Genomic DNA, 25,444 nt, shown 5'->3' with positions numbered 1-25,444 from the left:
AGCCCGGATAATATAGCTTGTAATCTCGGCACTTTGAGAGGCCGAGATGGGCGAATCCCTTGAGCCCAGGATTTTGAGACCAGCCTGGGCAACATGGCAAAACCCCGTCTCTACAGAAAAATACAAAAATTAGCAGGGTATGGTGGTGGGTGCCTGTAGTCACAGCTACTCAGGAGGCTGAGGTATGAGGATTACCTGAGTCTGGGAGGTCGAGGCTGCAGTGAGCCGTGATCATGCCACTGTGCCACTGCACTCCAGGCTAGGTCACAGTAAAATCCTGTCTCAAAAAAAAAAAAAGTGTTCATAGCAGCATTATCTGTAATTATATCCAAAACAGTGATTCCCCCACAAAAAATGGAAACCAGACACTGAAAATGTTCAATGAGAGAACAGACCTAAAATTAATAATATTTATAGCGTCAACTAATACACAGCATGGATGAATATAGCTAGAAACATCAACATGGTTAAATACCTCACTCTTAAACAGCTGCTCCTCAATGCTGAATTCTAATTATGCTTTTGTGATATTCTGTGTCTTAGACCTTCAAAATTTTTCATAAATAGCTAAAGTCACTAATGTTAAGTGCCATTTAATGCCATTTATTAAAGGTTAAACCTTTAAATGCCATTTATTATTTATTTGCAGTGTATAGACAGAGCGAATGAGTCCTATGGACTCTTTTGGTGGCAGTGACATCTGAAGCTATGTACATAAAAATAAATTTATTCCATCTACTCTCAAACCTCATACATATAAAACAATTTAAGTAAAATGCTCATGACAATAAAAGTTAAAAGTTTTAGTTACATGCTTAACCCATGTCTGAGAAGAAACCATCTAACACCAACAAACATTCGTACTTGTAAACTATTCCTATACCAATTTAAATAATTTGATTTTTATTAAAACTATTCTCAGAAGAATTTTTATTTGGTAAGCCAGCTATAGACAGGATGATTAAAAGCATATGAAAGTACCAGAACAACTTTTCTTTGTATAGACATATTTCATTAATTCATTCTGGCCTTTCCTAAAACCAGTGAGTACAAATGATGGTTAATTTGCCACTGGTCCTGGCAATGCAGGCTAATGCACATGCAGGTCATTCTCCTTGGATAAGTGGGGCTGGAGGGGAAAATGCTGAGAAGGGGAGCGGAAAGGGCAGGAAACAGAATTTGTCTTGTACAGGAAACTAACAGCACAAATGCCCTGCTGGTCCGGAAGGTGGCAATTGAGATGAATCTTTTTTCCATTTAATGTTGTCATGGTTTCAAGTTTAAGCTCTCCTTTCACAGATTGCTACCATAAATTAGGCTAACAAGTGTAAAACTTTTAATTTGCTTGACTATACAATTGATATTATCTGTTTCCTTTTGGTTGGAAATACTATTATAATACCAAACTAAAGGGTGTAAAAAAGGACTATCAGGCCTGCATAAAGGATAAAGACCTCTTTCCACCGTAAATTACATTTGGCTGAATTAGTGTCAGCCCTAGTCATGTAGTGCCCAGAAAAGCATTTTTGGTGACAGATTTAGAAATAAAGCTGGGAAAACATGTATTAAACCTGTCCGGTCATAGCTACAGAACTAATGTCTTTGTGGTAATTGCAATCCTTAAAAATACATTATCTTTTTCAATGTTACTGCAGTGCGTGGTGGTATTGAAGAAAGCAATAATTTGTAAACAACCCTTGGCAGAGGGCACAGAACTTAATTTTGTTTAAATAAAGGAGACTAACATTAGAATTCATGTGCTGTATCAAGACTGGCAAGCAGTAGTAGCTGTTTTGATATATGCACTGGAGCATTCATGATTGCTTAAATATTAACTGTTCCATGAATATACAAATGTAATAGGGAAAAAGGAAGCCATGATTAAGGAAAATGTTCACTAAAAAAGTTGAATTATATGACTTTATTGGTAGTTTAGATGGTTTTATTCCATTGACTCAACCAGATCTCTTCACTGAGTTTCAGTATTTCTTTTCTTTTCAAGGACAGTTATACATGTGTATTGCGTGATGTTGCTATGTGTTAGGAATGTTTCCTTGACACAGAAGGATTAGGCAATTTTTTTTTTCCCCGAGTACAGGACCTGTTGATAAGTTTGCTGAACTTCATATGGCCATTCATGTAAATTCCAAAGGAAAGGAGAGATCCAAAAGGGCTTCCTTCAGATACTCTATAGATTTGAACTTTTCTCTCACATTTAAGTTTTAATATGCTTTAAAGATAGTCTTCCTTTAATGTGTGCAGAAACATTTCCTTTAGTGATATCCATGCTCCTTTGCTACTTCATTTCTTATACTCTTTAGGCAAAAATCAGTTTTTGTCTCAGACCAGTTTACACTCTGCAGCCATTCATGCAAGAAAGCCAGGTGTTCCTCCCACACATTCTTGCGTGTTTCCAGAAGCGAACCGTTTTCTTTTCTTTTTTTGAGATGGGGTTTTGCTCTTGCTGCCCAGGCTGGAGTGCAGTGGCAGGATCTCGGCTCACTGCAACCTCCACCTCCTGGGTTCAAGTGATTCTGCTGCCTCGGCCTCCCAAGTAGCCGGGATTACAGGCATGTGCCACCACACCTGGCTAATTTTGTACTTTTAGCAGAGACAGGGTTTCATCATGTTGGTCAGGCTGGTCTCAAACTCCTGACCTCAGATGATCCACCCGACTCGGCCTCCCCAACTGCTGAGGTTACAGGCGTGAGCCACCACGTCCTGTCAAGATAACTGTTTCCGGTGCCACTCCGCAATTGAGGTCAGGATTGCTCTGGGGCAAGGAGCCAAGGTCCACTGCTTTGTTCCTATATAATGTATGGTAACACATGAACCTAGCCCCATTCTCACTCTTGGTCTTCAACCCGAAACGAGTATGATGACAAATGAAATGCAGTATCAGCATATGCCAGTGCCATGGAGCAGGAATGAAGCTTCCTCCCTTGGCTCTCTTCTTTACATACACCCACCATAGTCTGATTTCGTACATGTAAACTGTTTGGCATAGAGGTCAAGCAAGGCATTAGGTTATTTAGATACAAGAACTTTTATGGCAAGCACTGAAACCTGATGTCTGCAACTTACAATTTCAGAATCTGATTCAAACTTCCTGAGTAAATATGTAAGCAACAATGCAGATTTGCTTGAGCAGGAGTTGGAAGGCATGAATAATCTGCTAGGTTATCTAGTCCGTCACTCTGATGATACATAGTAGATAAGACATACTATAGCAGCATTTAAGTATTTTTTCAATACAGTTTTAGGTGAAGGATGAAGGACACTGAAGAGCAATGTATCTGGAATCTTCACATCATGGAGGATACTGTTTGTGTCATCTACTTTTGGATAGGTAGCTGATAGATTATGATACCAACGAGTCTCATTTTTATGTGAATTAATCAAGAACACTGAGGGCAATACTGTCCTTCAGATGCCACAAATTGCTAGATAATTTCTCTCTTATTTTAAATTGGCACTAAGCATTGAAAACATTGACACTTCAACTTTTTATATGTAAAAGCAATTGTGAGAGGACCTAGGCAAGCTATAGACAATTGCTAAGCATCTTCTTGCCTGGAAATTTATTTGAAAATAGCCTAGTGTCTCCCTAGTGGCATGCATCAGAATCACCTAGAGGTGATATCAGAATTTTTTCCCCTAGTATGTTCAAACTCAAATTGCTGGACCATACCCTCAGAGTTTCTGATTTAGTTGATTTGGGGTTGGGCCCCCAAATTTGCATTTCTAACAAGTTCCCAGGTGATACTGATATTGCTGGTCCAGGGACCACAGATTGAGAACCAATGACGTAGCAAATGCTCATGAATTCTTGATTTTTCGTTCTTATTTCTTCCATTGAATGATCCCTTCAGGCCTAATTATGCTGAACTTATTCGGGACAATAATTAGAATAACTTTTGTCACTAACCTCACCATTTTCCAGCTGCTGGCTGTGCTGCCTCCTGTATTATCTGGTTATTATCCACAGTCAATATTTGGAATAAATTATTCGTTCACATTGCCTCTTCTTTCTGACTACCCATTCCTTTTAATTTTGAATCCTTTGCACTGTATTCAAACAGTGCTTGAAGGTCACCAAAGATTAACATCAAATCAACCCTAATTATTTTTGGCCTGTCTAAAGAATTTATTCATTCAACATTTGCTGAATAAAATTGATATAGTCCTCATTTTTAAGCAGTTCACAATCTGGTGGGTGAGACTAGTTGTGTACACAAAATTATATATTGTAGAATAAGTTCTATAATTAGAGTATATAGAAACCACTATTGGAGAACAAAAACAGAATTTAGTAGTTTTGTTTTGTTTTGTTTTGTTTTGTTTTGTTTTGAGACAGTCTTGCTCTGTCACCCAGGCTAGAGTGCAGTGGTGCAATCTCGGCTCACTGCAACCTCCACCTCCTGGGTTCAAGCAATTCTCCTGCCCCAGCCTCCTGAGTAGCTGGGATGACAGGCATGTGCCACCATGCCTGACTAATTTTTGTTTTGTTTTGTTTTTTAGTAGAGACGGGATTTCACCATGTTGGCCAGGCTGGTCTCGAACTCCTGACCTCAGGTGATCTGCCCACCTTGACCTCCCAAAGTGCTGGGATTAGAGGTGTGAACCACCACATTTGGCCCAGAATTTATTAATTCTATTCAGAGAAGTTGAAAAAGGTTTATTACTAGTAACTACCACTCTCCCTGAAAGATCCTTCCTTTCCACACACATGTCATCTTCCTCACCCATGACAGTTCAATCCAGTAAGTATATCTTAAATTCGAAGTGTGCATAAATTGCCATGTTTTGTTCTGGCACCAACACCTATTAAGTGTGGGAACTAGATCAAACAACTTATGAGCTATATCTTATCTATAAAAATGGCATATTCATAACTAAGTCACTGAATTGATTTTAGGATTTTTTAAAAAAAAGCACTTATGAAAGTGCTTGAGTTATAGGCACATGATACATAGGCAACAAATGTTGGTTCTCCTACCCCTTAAAAGAGGAGTAGGATATTATCGCCTGAGGAAGGAAGAACAGTGTGCTGAGGTCAGGAGGAACATAAGTAAATGGGTGGAAATCTTCATCCATTCGTGCAGTCAACAAATACAGATAGAGTGCCTATTGTGTGCTACCCACTTTTCTAGATGCTGAGTATATAAAAGTGAACAAAGCAGACAAGAAAGCTCTGTACTTGTATCCAGCGTAGCTGAAGTGAGTGTGGGAACTTGAGAGACGATAATAGCTAGAGATAAGATCACAGCGAGCCAGATAACAGAGGGATTTTTAGTTTATAGTGATGGGAAGCTAAGGTAGGCTCTCATCACTTCTTATCTGGATGATGATGGTGCCCATGATAATACGCTATCTTATTCAATTCTACAAACATGTCTATGAACACAGGTGCTTATCTAATGCTCATTTTATAGGTAAGATACCTGAGACATGGAGTATTCGTGTAACTTGCCCAAAGTCGTACAAGTAGTAAACAGTAGGGTCAAGGTTCAGACCTAGTTCTGTCTGAGTCCAAAATCTATGCTTAATAATTATTCTGATTAGAAATTTGAACTTTATTACATGAGTTGTGAAGAACCATTTGCTTTTTTTAAGGAAGGGAATGACATGATCATATATATGTTTAAGAACCATAATTAGGCTGAATCATATAGGATAAAATGAAGCAAAGAGAATGGAATGGTTGTGACCGTCTTCTCATAGTGTATCTTCACGTAGCTAACACTCTGTTTACAATTTGAGCTGCTATCCTTTTCCTAAAGCCAGTTTACTCTAGAGTTATTCCCCTCATTCTGGACATGATACAACATTCTTTTAATCATCGGGACTTAAAACTTTTGGAGTATTTGATTTTTCCCTTTCCCTCATCTTAATATTCACTGACTAAATCCTGTTTTTCCTTACAATCTCTCTTGAATTTGCCCTTTTTTTTTTCTTTTCTACACATACCCTAGTTATCATTTTATCAGTCCTTGACATTTGCCACCAAATTATTCTCCTATGTCGTTTCTTTTCTGTATAATTTTGTATTTTCTACTAAATTCTAAGCTTAAGGCCTCAAAAGTACCATGCATCATTTATCTCTTATCCCTAGTGTTCAGCACAGTCCTCAGCTCACAGTGGATTAATGAATGTACTTCTCCATTCATATTTGCTTTGCTCCTAACCTGCCTCCCCTAAAAAAATGTACGGTGCTCCATTTCCTGAGTGACAAATTATAACTTTATTCTGGCATTCACTTGCACCTAACTCTAGCAAATATGTGTTCTGGAAAAGTCTGGCCTTTGTAGTCAACTTCTATGTGTGTGGTGGGGTCATAAATACACACAGGTACACATACATATATATAAATAAGTATAGAATTAAATTTAGGAGTATTGCTCTATAGCCCACAAAAGTTGGAGTTCATGTAAAGAAGAATCTGCATTCTGAAACATTTATTGACTATCTAGTATTTTCTAACATCCTCCTAGGCACCATGGATTCAAAAATATTACCAAAGCAAAGTCTCTAGCCATGTAAGATCTCATATTGAGTGTGAGAGACTACTGTGTTGAAATGTTTACATTGAATGAAGATGGCCAAAAAAAGTTATTAATTGCTTCTAAAGTAAAGAAGTCTTCAGAAATGACGTGGAAGTTGAGTAGTCTTGAAATACGAGTAGTTATTTTCTTGGTGGATAAAAAGGAACAAAAAGGAAGGGAGTCTACACAGAGAGACCTGTTGGTGCAAAAGCACAGTGGCATGAAACTGCGTGGTACGTTTAAGCAGTTGTAATCAGGCAGACAGCAGCAGGAGGCAGGTTAGAAAGGTAGACAAGGGTCAGCTCAAGGAGGGTCTTGTATGCAAAATCAAGAACTTTGCTTTTCCAGCAGATGACAGGAGCCTTTGCAACGGATCTTTTGAATGGATTCTAATTACCATTGAGAAATTAAACATTTGTAGAATAACATCTATGCAGTTAGGTTAAATTAACTGCAGTTGTTTATTTGGAGAACAGGATGGGAATGAGAAGGGAACTTTCACTCTGTGAGAGGTTGTTATGTACAGCATAGTGACCAGTTATTTTCAGTTCCCACTGAGGACAAAGCAAGAAGAAATAGGCTTACATCTCAGCAGAAGGGAAAATTACCTACAGAAGGGGTCCTTCACAGAAAGATTGAATGTGACTGACGTAGGTCATTAAAATGTTGTCTGAGGCTCTCTGGCTGTGTGCTGGTTTCTGTGTACTCAAACAGCCCAATTTCAAAGACATGGCAAGATGGAAGAAATTTTCAAGCTTGAATGAGGATATTTGGAATAAAGAAATTTCTTTTGTGTCAATTAGTTATTGAGAAATTTTGCTATATACCTAACTAAATTTTGGAGATGTACTTGAACATATAAAATATATTTAGTATCTTTCATAATATAGCATTTGTATTTACTAGGAAAAAGAGATGATCAGAATTAGCTATAGAAATAGTGTCCTATTAAAGGTATTTTGTATTCATGTACCATTTTAGAAAGTTATTAAAGATTAGGTAGATAGAATTAAATTAAATTCAGTTATTAATCTTTATGTGGAACATTTAATATTGGTCAGATGATTACAATTAAAATTGCTATATATGGTTTATTAACTGATTGCACCTGATCAGTTGATACAGTGACTCACTCTGTCTTATTTTCATTATCATCTGATGATAACTCAGCTTATTAAAATAACATAAAATTTTTTTAGCTTTTTCAAATATTTCCCATTTCTAGAACTGCTGTTTGTGTTTTTATTGTTTGAAGATATATAAAAGAAGATTGTAGAGTGGCCATTTTGTTCATCTTTTTGCATCTTATAAAAATAAGTCATATATGTGTCTCTCCCTGCCTGTCATGGCTGGAGAGAGGAAAAACACATACAAGGATGCAAAAAGGCACTTTGCTTCTGGCTAGAGGAAACCTTGAAATGCATACAGTATAACCACCACTAAGACTTAGGCAATCTAGGCAACTATTAATTGGATATTTCATGTTAATGTAAAATTTTAACATGATTTCATATTAAACAGCTATCAAATGGAAATCAATTCTATTTCTTAGTAAACTAACTCAAACACTTTGGAAATGACTTGTACATACTCAGATTGTTCTACCCCAAGAGATGTATATATCCAACTAGTACACTTAGAAGAGCAAATTATTGGATAAATGTCTTTAACCGGTAGAATTGATGTTCTTCGTTGCCTTCTGTGCTGACATTGAACAACGCAATAGGGCCTGAGAGAGATACAATGGCTAATGTGTGAATGGCATAGACTTGGTAAGAGAGACTGAAGGCATGATAATATAAAGTAAATAAGCTTCAATAAGTAAAAAATATTTTCCATTATATTTAAATATTATATATATATATATTTTAAATAATTGATCTAATGTCTCTCACACATAGAGAAAGGTTTAAAAGACCACCCATTTGTTGTGATTTCCTGCCCGTTTGAACCATTAAAATGGTCTCTCAGTGTGAGGTTTTTTCTTAAAAAAAAAAAAATATTGCAATACATTAAGCAGCTTGTCTCCCAGACCAACTAAGATATTTCTCAACTTGACAAGACAGACATTTGGCCATGTTTGCCCATGCTTTGAAGGGAATATTCTGATTCTAAAAAAAAAATACATGCAGAGTCTCTCTAAAAGTCTTTATCATTTCATCAAAGATGCTAATACATTTAACTGATGTTACGCTTTATTTATCTTTTTAAAATGTAACCATTAACTCTCCTAAATTTTGTAACAAATTAGATTGTTAATGGACCAGATACTGAATATTTATTAATAAATACAATTTTTGAAAATTAAGCTCTTATAAGTATGCATGCCAAAAACTGAAATGTTTTTTAATACAAAACAATCTAACACATGTGACAAAGAAAAAAATATCACCCATAAAATTGACATATGAGCACAGTGCTATTTTTCTGTTTTTTTATTTCCTTTCCAGTGTTAGCCATGTGCATTTTATTGTAAACTATAGTGTACTTGTACAGTTTGATGTCCTAAAAAAGTAGGTGGGTTTTTGTTGTTTTGAATTGTGTTCTTTAAAAAAAAAAACTGTTTTTGTTGTAATCCCAGCACTTTGGGAGGCCGAGACGGGCGGATCACGAGGTCAGGAGATCGAGACCATCCTGGCTAACCCGGTGAAACCCCGTCTCTACTAAAAAGTACAAGAAACCAGCCGGGCGAGGTGGCAGGCGCCTGTAGTCCCAGCTACTCGGGAGGCTGAGGCAGGAGAATGGCGTAAACCCGGGAGGCGGAGCTTGTAGTGAGCTGAGATCTGGCCACTGCACTCCAGCCTGGGCGACAGAGCGAGACTCCGTCTCAAAAAAAAAAAAAAAAAAAAAAAACAAAACTGTTTTTGTCTCCAAAGAGTCCATAAAATACATAGGAATTTCCTTTCCTTTCGGAAGATGTACCTGCAATTTTTTCTAAGCACTTAATGTTTTCAGAATTTTAGGATTTAGGTAGTTAGTGAACTTCTAAGGAAAAAGAAAATGTTAATTTCCTTTTTATTTGGAATACCTGGCATACTCTTAAAAACAATGCACTTTGTAAACATATCACACAGTAGTCCCAGGTAAAGACCTCTCTTTAGGAATGTGAGCTTCCCATTGATTCCTCTACAGCTGCTATCCTTACTTAAGAAAAATTGCCCTTGAGGTTTGTGTTGCTTTTTGTTCTTACAGCTTATCCTTGAGTTGTGTCATTTCTACCTTAAACTACTTGTAAGTGTTCAGTGGATCAGCATGATAATGTAAAATTTTAAATATTTTTCCTATGTGGGATAAAGTAATCCCAGAAATTTTGAAATAAATCATTGTGACCTCGTGAACTATCAACATTATGCCTCCTGTGGCTGCTTGGTTGGTTGGAACCTTGAGACTAATATTTCTTCTAAGTTGTTTACATCATTGAGATGTAAATAGTTGCTAAAAACCTGTAGAACAAAACAGATCCAGTATGGGCCTGATTTATTAAATGCTATGTTTTTCTTTCTTAGTCACTAAAACAATAAGGATTAATTTACTCTGTAATTACCTAAATATCCTGTACAGCCTTTTTATAAACCTGTTTGTGAAAAATACTCATTTATTCTAAACAGAGTAATCCTTAAAGCTAAAAACTCCAAATCAGTATGAACATCAGTGGACAAAGCCATCATCTAAGGATTATAGAATTAAAACATCCAAAAGAATGAGAAAACTTGATACTTTATGCCGTATTTATGCCGTGTTTCTAAGTAAATCCTTGATTTTATTTGCAGCTTAGTCTAGTATGAGAATTATATTAAAGCACTAGATTTTCTTTTTTTGTGTGTCCTATGCTTTAAAGATTTTTACCATTCTAACTGTGGCATCTCTTTTGTTGTGTGTCTGAAAAGGAAATACAATATGTAAGCAAATAAAATTTTTCATATTATCAGGATTGTATGGTGAGATTTTTTTTAATAAATCAGGATAAGCACAACCTTGAGAATTCTTTTCTGATGGTCCATGCAAGTAAAGGAGGGTAAAATGTGCTTGTTCCTTTACATTAATTTACATCAACAATGGCTAGAAATAAATATAATCTCACAAATGAATATAACTTTTAAGAACATATTTTTATAATAAAGCAAAGAACAGAATGATGATAAAATAAGCACACGGTAATTTGGGCTATTATCAATACTTAAATGAATGTTCTTCTCTCCTGAAAAGAATAGTTCATTTTGCCACAATAATTTAGACATTTTTGAAAATACAGATTAAGGTTTAATTTGGCACTTTTATTGGTCATCTTACTTGCTTTTAAAATATGGAGCTCCTTTTAAAATCTAGAGCACCACTACTAGACCACATTAAGAACCTACCCCAAAGTTTTAAAAAAATTTTAAATGGGTTATAATAAATTCATTTGTTTAAAAAAGTATATATTTACTAAAAAATTACTAAAAAATGTGTTATTGTTTTCTTCCAGATCAGGGATACTAAATCAGTGGATCAAAAAACAACCCTTATGCATTTTATTGCCGACATTTGTGAGGAAAATTACCGAGATATCCTAAAATTTCCTGAAGAACTGGAACATGTAGAAAGTGCAAGCAAAGGTAATTGATTTATAACTGCTTTGAGATTATTTCTTGCCTATGTGGTTTAAATGGAAAGATTAAAGAATCTGTAAACATTATTCATAAAAGTATTTTTTGCTTGTTTACTGATATAAGAAAAGCTGGAAAATAGTTTCCATTAGCTTATATTTGACAGCATACTACATTTTAATAACCTATTTTGTCTTACATCTTTTTTTTTAACCACTGCTACGTTATTAAAGCTTTCATTTCTCTGATCAGATAATATGTTTGTACTTCCATTTGATAAACATTTAAGTGGATATTGTTGGCAAAGGAACCGTACTATAGGGCTCTTGGTTATATGAAAATGATTGTGAGAGTTTTTGGTTGAGTGTGCTTAAAAATATAGTAAATGAGAAAAATGTGTGTATATGTACATACACACAAATGTGTTATAAAATAAGGATGCATGTGAGAAATGCTGCAGGAAGAGATAATGTCCTGTAGTTGAGATGAGGAGGAAAGTACTTTTGAATGGGTAGATAAGAGAAGGCTTCATGGAAGAGGTCAAAGGTGAAATACGAGGTTAGGGTTTTACAGACATGGAAAAGAGGTTTGCTTTCCAGAGAGAAAACGAGCAGTAAGCTAGGTATCTCTGAGACTTCAGTGTCAGGCTAAGGAGTCTAGTCTTGATGTGGTAAGCAGTACAGCATCATTGAAGGGCTAGAATGGACAAGCCATGGCTCCTGTGAGGAACAGGATGTGGGAAATAAAAATGTCTCTGAGATTTTAATTCAGGGTAAATAGCTTTGTCAGTAAGTATTATCTACTTTTGCAAGAGGTTGAAAAGTGAAAGAAAAGAAGATCAAGGAAACATTTGCTGAAGGTGAGATTATGTGCATGAAGAAGTGCATTTTCCCTCTTAGATAAGAGAAGTACACCATAAATCTTATACTTGAAATTGCACTGAAGTAATTTCATTCTGTAACTCTGAGGACTTTTGGTAAGGACTTCATATATGTTACTCAAGTTTATTACAAACTATATAAACCTGTTAGTTTCCTTTTAAGTTAAAAATAGTGAATCTATAAAACCCAGAATATTCTTTGAATAACATTGGGCATTGGTCATCTCAGTCGGTCGGGTATTGTCAATCAAATCCTCAACATATTTCTTTAATTTTACCGAGTTTGTGTCAGTTTGTGGTCCAAGGAGCAAAATAATACAAGAAGACAAACTATGATTATATTGTATTATTTATTTTCTTTCACTGTTTTCAAAAAATGATGTATGATGGAAAGTTACACAAATTACAACTGTAATGGCAACTTTCTGGTAATAGCTCTTCTAAAGAATTTATCTTTGGATTTAAAAATACAGCTTCCTGACTAGAAGCATATTTACTAACAGGTAGCTTAATGTGGAATAATAACATTTTAAACATTTGTATTGTAATTTGAAATATATATATAGCACAAAAAAGACCAGTTCTTAAATCAGCTCATTTTATTTCTATTAATACTTTTTGATTGCCTTCTACCAGAATTTTTTTTTTCTAAATTTTCTTTGTTCAATATGTATAATGAATTTTTACATTTTGGAAAGAAGTAGATATCAATAATATATCTATATATACCCACACAGTACTACACATGAAAATATATATATTTATAGATAATATATTTACTATACTTAAATAAATATATACCACACACTCAATCAACAGGTATTTATATATACCTCAATCAGCAGTTATAGATATGTTATATATAACCATAGGTATTTACATGTGATCCAGCAGTTCTACTACTAGGCATTTATCCAAAGAAAAAGAAATCAGTATATCAAAGGGATACCTGTACCCCATGTTTATTGCAACACTGTTCACAGTAGGTAAGATATGAAATCAGCCTAGATGTCTATCAGTAGATTAATGGATAAAGAAAATGTGGTATATATACACAATGGAATGCTATTCATCTGTAAAAAAGAAATAAATTCTCTCATTTGAAGTAACATGGATGGAACTGGAGGTAATTAAGTGAAATAAGCCAGGCACAGATAGACACATATTGCATGTTCTTACTCATATTGCAGGAGCTAAGAAGGTTGGTCTCATAGAGATAGAGAGTAGATTGGTAGTTACCACAGGCTGGGAAAGGTGAAGGGTAGGTGGATGAAGAGTGGTTGGTTAATGTGTACGAACATACAGTTAGGTGGAAGGAATAGGTTCTGACCTGGTGCAGTGGCTCACACCTGTAATTTCAGCTAATTGGGAGGCTGAGGTGGGAAGAACACTTGAGGCCAGGAGTTTGAGACCAGCCTGGGCAGCATAGTGAGACCACCCCCATCAAAGAATTTGAAAAATTAGCTGATTTCATGCTACTTGCAGAGGTTGAGGCAAGAGCATTCCTTTAGGCTACAGTAAGCTATGATTACACCACTGCACTCTAGCCTGGGCGACAGAGCAAGACCCTGTCTCTTAAAAAAAATTAAAGAAAATAGTATGCCCTAATATTTGATAGCAGAATAGATTGAATGTAGGTAGGAATGATATATTATATATTTCAGCATAGCTAGAAGAGAAGATTTGAAATATTCCCAACACAAAGAAATGATAAATGTTCAAGGTGAGGGATATCCTAAACACCCCAAGTTAGTCATTACACTTTCTATGCATGTAGCAATATATCACATGTACTCCATAAGTATAAGTATGTACAAATATTATGTATCAATAAAAAACTTTTAAAAAGTATTGCTATTTAACTATATATGTGTATATAGTGTATATATACATATATGTTTTATATAGTTATGTAGTGAGACATTCAGTAATATTGTACACTTTAGCCACTACTGCTACTGACAAAAGTAGATTGTAGAGCCCAGCCTTTTGAGTTAGACACTATAAATTTCTTTTTTTCTTTTTCTTTTTTTTTTTTTTTTTTTTTTTTTTTGAGACAAAGTCTTGCTCTTTTGCCCAGGCTGGAGTACAGTGGCACGATCTCAGCTCACTGCAACCTCCTCCTCCTGGGCTCAAGCAGTTCTCCTGCCTCAGCCTCCCAAGTAGCGGGGATTACAGGCACATGCCACCATGCTCAGCTAGTTTTTGAACTTTTTTTGTAGAGACAGGGTTTCACCATGTTGGCCAGGCTGTTCTTCAACTCTTCAGCTCCTGACCTTGTGATCCACCCACCTCGGCCTCCCAAAGTGGTGGGATTACAGGCGTGACCCACCACGCCAGGCCTGACACTATAACTTTCTAATCCTAGCTCTACTACCTATTAGTTCTGTAACTTGAGCAAATAATTTTAACTTCTAAGATTTTGTTTACTCATCTGTAAAATGAGAATAATTACAGTGAGATTAAATTAGTTAACATAGGCATTGCATCCAGTAAAATGGTATAGTTTACAGTATACGCTTGGCACTTAGTAAGTATGCAGCTGTTGCTGGACCATTATCTTTAGTAGTAGTAGTAGTAGTAGTAGTAGTAGTAGTAGTAGTAGTAGTAGTATTGATATACCACTAAGGATATTATAGTTGTTTCTTTTGTCTTATTAGAAGGGAACAATCATAAAGATATCTTATAGTTCCTCCAGTCTCAGTAATTATGTATCGTATTCAATTCTATTTGTTTGTTTCCTATTCCTGGGCTTTTGGTAAATCCTTTCATATATTTTTTCTTTATTTTATTTTTCATTTTTATTTTTTGTAATATCACCAACTTCCTTTTTCCAATCCATTTCAAGAGCAAAATCTCTCTGCTCTATTTTGATTATTCCTGCTTTTGTGCATTCTTCCTGCCAGTGTATTCAAAAGACTGTTGCCAAAAATCCTCTTCCTATCTCACTGTTTGGGCAATAGCAATCCCTATTCTCAAATTATTTTGACTAGTTATTTTTCTTTCCCTATGAAATTCAGACTGAGAATTCTCAACTCAAAAAGATCTTAAGCACATTCTGCCTGCTTGCATTCCTCTTTCATTTCTCCTAGTTCTCATTTCAGTATACCCAGACATACAGTCTCTTGAGCCATTTTTATTCCTTTATAATAATCCTGTCTCTGTGTACGATTTCATACTGCATCCCCTGCCTGGAAATTTCACCTGCCCTGTACTCTAAGACAACTGACTGTCATTTGTCAAATCTCTGTTCAGAATCTATTTCCTTTTTTTTTTTTTTTTTTTTAACTAAAGCCTTAGGAGAAAATACTTTTTGTATTTCGTCTGCAGGAAGAAACAAAGCATTGTAAAAGGTCAAGCCAATTACCTCTTATTCATATTTAAATACTTTTCCTTGGTATTTGAGTCTAACTTGTCTTGTTTACTTAATGTACATTTCAGCCCTGTTTGAATCACTTTCTATCACATTCAGGACTGCGTATAACATGGCAAAAAAACAAAAATAGGTCAACACTATATAATTCATTTTATTTGATGAAGGACTGTCTCCTTGTAAAGTGATCCCCTTCTCTTCAAAAACAAAAACAAAAGAGTGCCTTTTTATTTTAAACTGGAGTGATACAGATAAGAAAAAACTAATTCAGTTAATGAATTATATAGCTAATATTAAAAGAACATCTTGATTACTACCAATATCTTTTTCCATATTTTTGTGTTATTAGAACACATATACCTACTTTAATAGAGTTAGATCTTTTCTGTGTGGTATAGCAAATACCAAATTTATTTTACTTCAGTACTACAATTACAGGCATCAACATTATTGGCAAAAGGGAAAAAAATCACATTGATGTGAAAGGCAAACAAAAAGAAGTATGTGGGTTCCATGGAAAAAAATATATCATAATTACGTTTATTCCTTGTAAAGCTAAGCTGCTAAAATTGTGTGCTTCTTGGAAGGTGCAAAACTATGGTATAAACTTGGCATATTTTTCTAGACCTCTGTAGCTCAAAGATATTGGGGAAAAAACACATCATTTTTACATTAAAACAGATATATATTATGGAGTAGAATTCAAAATCCACATTAATTTTTAAAATAAAGCAGATGACTTCAAAGACATTTCCCACTTGTAGCAGATCCCTACGGGAGTATTTTCAGTCTTCTCTTCCATTAGGGGTACTTTGGTGGGAAAAGTTTATGAAGCATTGCCTGAAGAATTAGAGAGCAGTTTTGTTTTGGGTTAAGTTTACTTATTTGTTTATTTAGTTTGTTATTAGTTAGTTAGTGACTGTTGCAGGGAAAAGGGAGGAAAGTAGGCAAGGTGAGGGAAGAGAATATATCACTTCCTTTTAAACATTCTCATAGGCCTTATGAAGTTCAGAAGCAAATTGTATAATGTAACTTCATTACCAGTAAAGTTAATAAAATAACATTGCTCTTGTCATTTTATTCTTGGTTAAATTATAAATCTGCGGGTCAATTCATTCAAGATTGGCATACCAATTAGTCTTTAGAGAAAGAAAATGGTTGTTACAGAGATTCTGATGCCTTTAAAACATTGAATATATATATACATATTTTTTTTTTTTGGTGAACGACAATTATCTTTTCCCCAATGATTAATTTTAAAGTTTATAGATACGTATCTTTATGTACATATGTAAACTTATGTCTAATAGATATATATTGTATAAAACATTGCTGGTTTACTAGACATATTTGATAAGTCTTTTTTTCTCCCTGTGGCTATCACTTTAATTTTCAGCTTTGAGGATTTTTTTACTGTTTGATTTAAAACCACCCCTGTTTTATAGGTTGACTCCAGGTATTAAACCAAACAGTTAGTAAAGTTCAATTAAAACTATTCCATTCAAAAGGAGGAAATTATATTAATGTATTTGAAGGTATTATTTATCCTGAGGTTTGCATAAATCCAAAATGGGTTTCACTTCAGTTAAATTGATGCCAACCTACAAGATAAAAGCTAGTTAAGTTTCCTCTGAACAGTGTTAACGTTTTTATGAGTTAAATAAATTATTTTATTTTTAACAATCAACTATACCTTTTGATATCTGCCATGTTTCCATGTCACATTAGTTACCGATTAGCTGTTTATCCACTCTGACTTCTTCACGGGATTAATAACAATGAAAGTTCTGATTAAAGGCAGTGTTACAGGGGAAAGGCTATGGATTTATTCCATAGTAGTATTTCTTTTTTATATAAAAGAAAAAAGTAAAATAATAGCAAAGTTAAAAAGTTTGAGGGGAAGAAACATAAAAGACAAAACATTTTCAGAAACTCCACAGCTGGTTGAAGCTTTAGAGATTATCTGGTGCCTGCTAAAAGGGACCCAAGGTGACATTTCATCCAAAGCTATTTTGCAGTTGAAGAAACTGAGATGCAGAATGATGAAGGACTTCCCACGATCACATAGCTGGGCGGTAGAGTCCATGTACATTTGGAGACCTTGTCTAGAGTTATTACGTATATTTCATCCACTTTTTTACTTCCTTTGTGGTCAAAAATATGCAACAAAGACTCATGCTCACATACTGGAAAACATATAGAAAGTCGATGCTGACCAAATAAAAAATTTACTGGAAGTATAAATGCTACTTTCTCTGAAGTTGTCCATAATCTCTCTAGCTCCATTTTGACAGAATTAACCACTCCTTTCTCTGTGTCACAGCAGCCCTTTAGCCTTATTGGTAATAGAGCACATACCACATTTGCACTTTTTATGTAATTATTTGCTTCTGTCTGTACCTCCTATTGGGTTTCTTAGTGACAAGGACTGTATTCTATTTGTCCTTACAGTCTCGGTGCTATCATAGCACCTCAGTCAGAGGGGCCCAATCTATGGCCATACCAACCTGAATGCACCTGATATTGGAAGCTAAACAGGGTCCTGCCTGGTCAATTCTTGGAAGGGAGATAGAAGTTGCTCAATAAGTACTTATTAAATTGAGTTAATTGCATATCATTTTAGTAGAGCAGGCATATTTCAAAATAAGACATTGTGGAAAGTTGACAAATAGAGAGTAACAGTCTGAAAATTACTGTTCACTGTAAATTCGAGAGGAGAAACAAGGTAAATTAGAATAAGGAGGACACCGGTATTTAACAATATTTCCTAGTCCACACTTTGCTTCTTCAAGGGAAATGGTGAAATTGGAAACAACTGATTTAATAATAGAAAGGACCTAAACTTATGGACGCCGCCAAACCACAAAGGTTTATGGTGAACAGTAAGGACCAAGTCATAGGACCTAATGAGAGTGACTGCCTCAATGTAAAATGTAACTAACTGCTGAAACAACTATGCTTTAATACCTGAAAAAAAATTTTCATATTGTCTACTATTAGTTTTGCTGAAAAATCTTTGAGATTTTTAAATAATCTATTAAACAAAAACTGTGGAGAAAATCCTGTTTTTAGAGCATTTAACTTTTACTTATAGTGACTTATAGGACCTAAGATGCAAGAAAGTATTCAACTAAGGTTTCCTAACAGATTTAAACTTTGAGTTATAATCTAACTTTTTAGAAACACGAAATGATAATATACCAGTGTGACAAAATGTCAGTAGAATTGACCTTACTTAAATCTTAGCAGCCTGAGTAAAACTGAGTATACATATTACTACATTATTTTAATAAAAATGTTAACTTGTTTGTTCAGCTTTCTTTGGATTTTTTTCATATATAGGATTTCAAGTAACTTAAACAATTTTTGCTGACCAAATTGTACTCTATCAATAGCAACACCATAAATATGTTATAAAATTCAAGGGAACATTATTAAATGTCAGGGAATCAAATACGTATTTATCTACATAAATTTTCCAGTTTGTAAGACTTCTTTCTTCCTCACTCTCACCAAGTCACTCCTAATTTTTCTAAACAAATGAGTGTCTTTAAAATAAGGGAAAAAAATAAGAGGTCCAAAACAGTCACAGAAATATTTTTTGTTATTATTTCTATTTTTGGTAAGAACACTTAACATGAGATCTACCCTCTTAAATTTTTAAGTGTATATTACATTATTATTGACTATAGTTACAATGTTGTACAGCAAATCTCTAGAGCTTATTCATCAGTTAAGGAAGATGAATAAGCTCAGGCAAATGTATTTTTAATGTGAAATGTCGAAAGGACTTAGGAAAGAAAGTCATGTTTTCTTCTTGCTGTTCAGTAATCTAGTCATTACCAAACAATGTTTTCAATGCATAACATATAAACGTTTCCTAATTCATTTTCATTTCTAGAGGAAACTAGTGGGTGAAAACATTAATATCTTCAGGTAGCAGTGAAAGTAGGCAGAGATCATGGCCGTTTGGATTTGAGTGAATTCTTTCAACACAAATCAATGATTTTATAGACATATATAGGTATTTGCTTTTGCATCTCAAAATCTATTTTTGCTAGGGAACTGTATACATAGCTCATCTGTCTTACCCTCCTTGTCTCAGAGCCCAGGCTTCTGTGCCTTTTCCAATCTGAAAAGCCTCCTCCTTGTCTGTGTCCTTTTGTGCCTCATGTATGTTTTTAAAGGCTCACTTTAAATTCCACCACTCTATAAAAAGCTTCCCCAACTATCTTACCTTTCACTAGTTTCCCAGTTTCCTCCATAATACTTTGAACCTTTTAGCTGATCCTGTACTCTCTTGCACTACAGTATAAAGGTTTCTGTATTTATGGCTGCATACTGGCATGATGCTTTCTCAATTATGTATGATATCATTAGTCTGCTTTTTCAGTACAAAAATCTGTGTCACAGTGTTACAGACAAAATCTATAACACGGTGTTGGCATAGTAAATTCAGCTCAGTAAGTGCTTATTAAACATCAACCTAATCCTTGTTGCTTTCTTTATTCAACCCTACAGTGAAATTTTCTGGGTGCTTGGAGTAACTAAAATATATTTGCAGATATTTCATTTCAACTTCTTACCCATTAAACAAGTAGAAAACCAGGTCTTCAAAAATATATTCTTTAGAAGTGATTGTTTAGGGCAAAAGTAATCTATGATGTTAGAAATCATTATAATAGTTACTCTTAGGGTAGGTTCATGATTGGAATGGAATATGTAAAGGCTTCTGGGGTGTTGGTCATGTTCTGTTTCTTAATCTTGACGCTAGTTACATGGGTGTGTTTAGTTTCTGCAGATTCATTCACTTGGCCACTTATATGCACTTTTCTTAATATATGTTTCACTTCAACAAAGCGGTTTTTAGAAGCCAGTCATTCAAATTTTTAATGTGTGTAATATGAATAGTGAGGATGGTACTACATTTTAATTCAGAAGGTCCTCTTGCTTTTACCCATGCTTAGTTACAGTGATCACATGCATTGTGTAAGCGTAAATAGGCAGCTGCTGTCAGAGTTGATCTGATGTTATTCTAAATAATTATTGTTAAGAAGTTGTATGTCTCCTAAAGATTTTATCCAAACACCGTTTTTTTAGTCTAAGAGTGGATGGGTGTACTTCATTTTTAAAAAGAAGAAAGAAAAAGAGCCACCAACCACAGTATGTACCACATGAAGATCATGGTAATCTATATAATACTTGTCAATATTATGCTGTCTTATATGTCATTGAATCCTTGGCACATACTGAGCTAAAATATTCACCAATAACCTGTCACTGCTGTCATTTTTATTATTTTATCTTTGCTCAATGTCGATAAAAAGAATATACGGGAATATTAGTCAGCTTTAGCTCATTGTGGATTCAAGCTTGTTAGTTAAAAAGTGAATCTTCATATTTCAAATGTTCTAATTTGATTGACTCCTGAAGTAAAACACAGGGACATACTTGATACAAGAGGTTAAAGCACTGATATTGAGTAGCATTGTCAACGGAGGAGATGTGAGAGTAAGGGAAGAGGGAAGAAAGACAAATGAAGAAAGAACTAGCTTTCTGCTGCTGCAGCAGAATCATAAGAAAAGCTGGATCATGCCCTGAATGGAGACTCCCTTGTAGCACTATGGAAATAGGTGGAATCCAGGAGTCAACTTGGTTACCATTATTGTAGTTTTCATCACCACCAATCCCTCTGATATATTCATCAATAGGGATGAGCCTGCTTAAGAGATGTAGGGCTTAGGGATTGGGGAGGTTACCAAACAGTATCAGAGCTACCTGAGCAACACACCCATTTTCCACTTTTTACACGTTTTGAGTGTAACTTGAACACAACCAAGTCATGGGCAGTACCGTTGCTGTTGTGATTTCTTGAAATTAACTGGCATCTTTTGCTGAAATTTGTATTCTGCAAGTTGATGAGACAAATTTAGCAAATATAACATTTCCTTGTGCCAAAGTTATATGACTCAAACTCCTTAACAGTATTTTCATGTAAAACGATCAGAAGGGAGGTGGCAGTCTTAGCCAGTTTTGCATTGCCATAATAAAATACCACAGATTAGGTAATTTCTAAGGAAAAGAAATTTATGTCTTACAGTTCTGGAGGCTGGGAAGTCCAATATCAAGGTGCTAGTACCTAGCAAGTGCCTTCTTGCTCTGTCATCCCATGGCGGAAGGGTGGAGGGGTGAAGGGTCAATGAGCGTGCATGAGAGAGAAGCAAGAGAGAGTACAACTCACTTTTATAACAAATCTAATCCTGTGATAACAAATCCACTCCTGTGATAACCATATTAATCCATTTATGAGGGCACAGTCCTCATGACATAATCACCTCTTAAAGGCCCTGTTTCTCAATACCTTCACACTAGGGATTAATTTTCCAACACATGAACTTTGGGAGACACATTCAAACAACAGCAGTGGCATTTTAATTTTAAGATTCATTGAAGTAGTGAGGAGAAAACCCTGACTTCTACTGGAAACTGGTAGCTCTGTGGCAAAGGATTCTGGTATAGTTGTATCTGAAAGACGTATTCACTAGAAATAATATGTCCAGGGATGAGAATCAGGACACACACATTTGAGTTCCAACTTTGTCACCAGCTACTTTTTTGGACATAGTTTGGCCATATAACCTCTCAGTGCCTATTTCCTCATTTGTACAAAAATTTTCTTAATTTGAAAAATAGCAATGGTAATATCTAGGCTACTTATCCCTCAAGGTGGTTATGCAAGTAAAATTAGATATTCAATATGAAAATGCCTTATGAAAAAGGTGTTGCATATAAATATTCAAGCTAGTATGAGGATATTAATTCTAGTTGATTTTGATTAGATTTTGTTTATTCAGTCCAGTTTAAAAAATGAAGGTCAGAATTCACGAGTTAAAATATAAAGCTTTCTGAAATAATGTATGATTTTATTAATTTTAGTTTCTCTACATATTCTTTCACTCTTTTCCATTTTGGTCACTTTTAAAAATAAGACTCTAAAAACATAATCATGAAGGCTTATGTTATTTTGAATGACATCTCTAAGCTTTCATGGAGAAATCATTGTCCCCCATTTAAGGGTGGATCATAAAAATTTCCAGTATCCTATTTTGTTAGGATATCTTTTTCCTTAGCATGTATAAACATGGAAGAAAAGATAAAGTATATAGTATTTATTTGATTAGTCTAAGTAATTGATAGTAAAAGTTTAGGGGAAAATAAAAAAGGTATGAATATAAAAGATTTTTATAATAACTAATAAAAATGATGTTAAAACAAGTAGAAAGCCAGGTCTTCAAAAACATTGTCTTTTATGTGCATTTTAAAGGAGTAGATTCTGCTTGAATTTGTAGCAGAAAACCTGAAGGTAATGTTTATGCTAGGTACTGTTTCTTAATTACACATTTGCTGATACCTAATAGTGATTATAGTAACCACTACCATTTATAAAGGGCTAAGTGCCAGGCATTATATTAAGCATGGTTTTATAGAAAAGGAGATTGAGGCTCAGAAAAGTGAAGTAAAGTGCACAAGATCACACAATTAATAAGAGCAAATATTTTTTTCTACTTCCATATCTCTTGTTCTTTCCACTATAACATGGACAATAATATCAAAAACATAATTCAAAAGGATATAAAATATGAAAATTTTAGTTATAAATTTAATATAAACTGATAAAGCAGTATAAACCTTGGTAATGTCTATATTTTAATGGGAAGGTTAATTATTGTAATTAGAAATATCTAATCACATCATATAAACACTGCTTTGTTCTAAAACTTCAGTAAACTCTTAAATATATTAAAGTGCTATCTTTAGAATTTAGGGTTTTACTCAATTCATTTTTCCTTCTACATGTCCACAGAGAATAGTAACATACACTATGATGAGGACAAAGAATAATCATCTCTGTTGCACACCCTTTTTAAGGGGCGTGGTCATCAACTTAACCACATCTTTATTTAACTCTATTCACATGAGGAACTGCAGCTGCTAAATTGTTCATTTGTATCCTTTGGTTTAAATGTGTCCGTTTTCTTCAGTTATCTATTCTCTGGAAGTAAGTGTATGCTTTAAATTAATCTGTGCACTTATTCATGTATCTTTTACCGTTAGAAACCACACTGAATAGATGTTCTTCGGAGGAAAATGAATTGTTGATATCTCAACTTACTCAGAAATTCAGTAAAAATGATTCTTAACTTTTAAATGGGAAAATGGCACATGGATAGAACATTTTCGTAGGAAAAACATTCCAAAAGTATTTAGCCTCACCAGTAATGGAAGAAGTGCACATAAAACAATAAAATATAAGTTTCAGCTATCAATTTGGTGTAGGTTAAAAAAATCAAACTATATTGTATCCTCAGCAGTAGTACAGGTGGTATAGGTGAGATACTTATGTATTATTTGCTTCTTTACATAAATTCTTGATTATCACAAAATCCCATACATAGCTATTTGGAGATTAACATGTGAAATAGTCCGGGTGCGGTGGCTCACGCCTGTAATCCCAGCACTTTGGGAGGCTGAGGCGGGTGGATCATGAGGTCAGGAGTTCAAGACCAGCCTGACCAACATGGTGAAACCCCGTCTCTATGAAAAATACAAAAATTAGCCAGGTGTGGTGGCACCCACCTGTAATCCCAGCTACTCAGGAGGCTGAGGCAGGAGAATCACTTGAACCCAGGAGGCAGAGGTTGCAGTGAGCTGAGATCGCACTTCTGTACTCCAGTCTGGGCGACAGAGCAAGACTCCGTCTTAAAAAAGAAAAAAAAAAATGTGGAATGTTATACAGTGTTCTGGGATTTAGAGGACCTAGAAGTATACAAAGATTTATCGCCTTGAAATTTGTATGTTTTTGAATGTATATTATTATTTTTATTATTTACCTTGTGAATCTTTGCTACAATAACTTGTAGTCAGAAGTCTGAGAATATTGACATCCTTATGAAAAATGCGTTGAAGGAAACAGACACCATTTTTGCAGCTTTGAGACTCTACTATGTGCGTCTCACCATACGTTTTAGTAATAAAAGTCTCTTAAACACACTCAAAATACCTACTTGTAACTAGCAGCTTTTTTTTTAAAGAAGGAAGACTGATGTATATGGCTGTAGTTTGATAATATTTGCATGCACTGAAATATAATTATTCTGAAGGGAATTAAAACAGGCAGGTGATTTCAGGAAGTGGATAGAGTTTAAACATGGGGCAGATCAAATGCATAGGAAACAAGTGGTTTGTGGTAATGATGGGTGTAACATCTTTCAAGGCCTGACACCATTGACATGTGGCGGTGAGCAGCACATCTCTGACACTTTTGCACGGTTAGCAATGATGTTAGACAGCAGTTCTTCCTGAAATAAGTGAGCCAAATGCCCGTCCAGCTAATTGGTTTACTTGGGAAATGCTATTTACCAACATAAAGCCTAGAAAAGTAGAATTTCAGTATGTACCTTATAAACTCCATCTGCATGTAGATAACCAACTAATTTTGAGTTACAGTTGGTCCAGTACCAGAAGTATTGTATGGTTTATATGAAAGGACTCTACCGAATTCATCACTGATATTTAAATTTTTCTCTATGGTTGTTTTAAAAAAGTAGCAAGGCAGGTTACAGAATTCTGCATATTGACAGATCTTTAATAAATAAACTTTAATAAAGAATCAATAATTGGCATAGAATTAACCTCCAGAAAGAAACATATTGCTTAGCCTTAAAAGAAATATTTGAAAAAATGATTTACGGATACAATTTTAACTCTTTCATTGTGCTGTCAAACCTTATTTTGTAATTAAAATCCTCCATGATCTGGAATCTCCCTTTTATTAACAGTAGCAAAGGAGCCATAGCAGTGAGACTAGAAAGGAGAGAAAAGATTCCGGAAAATGTGAGACTTAAATATGTATTGCATTGTGACATGAGTAGTGGATGAGGGAACCACAGAGGGGGAGAAAAATTGCAAGAACAAGAGTAATATTTGTGTGCAGCTATCCCACCTATGCAATATATGTGATAATTTGAAATTACCTATATCTTTTTTTTTTAACTACACA

At 34.8% G+C, this 25,444-nt stretch overlaps 1 protein-coding gene across 8 annotated transcripts in view; it reads left to right on the top strand.

Moving 5' to 3' along the window:
• The window catches only part of DIAPH2 (diaphanous related formin 2), a 914,469-nt gene that overhangs the window by 444,979 nt on the left and 444,046 nt on the right, over positions 1-25,444 (top strand). For all 8 annotated transcript variants that reach the window (XM_021932747.2, XM_021932745.2, XM_021932750.2 and 5 more), the window contains one exon: positions 11,011-11,140. In XM_021932747.2, coding sequence (XP_021788439.1) covers positions 11,011-11,140 — 130 coding nt within the window. The remainder of the gene's footprint in view (positions 1-11,010; positions 11,141-25,444) is intronic.

Source organism: Papio anubis, chromosome X (assembly GCF_008728515.1).
Source record: "Papio anubis isolate 15944 chromosome X, Panubis1.0, whole genome shotgun sequence".
In the NCBI taxonomy this organism is placed as follows: Eukaryota; Metazoa; Chordata; class Mammalia; order Primates; family Cercopithecidae; genus Papio; species Papio anubis.
This window is presented reverse-complemented; position numbering and strand designations above follow the sequence as displayed.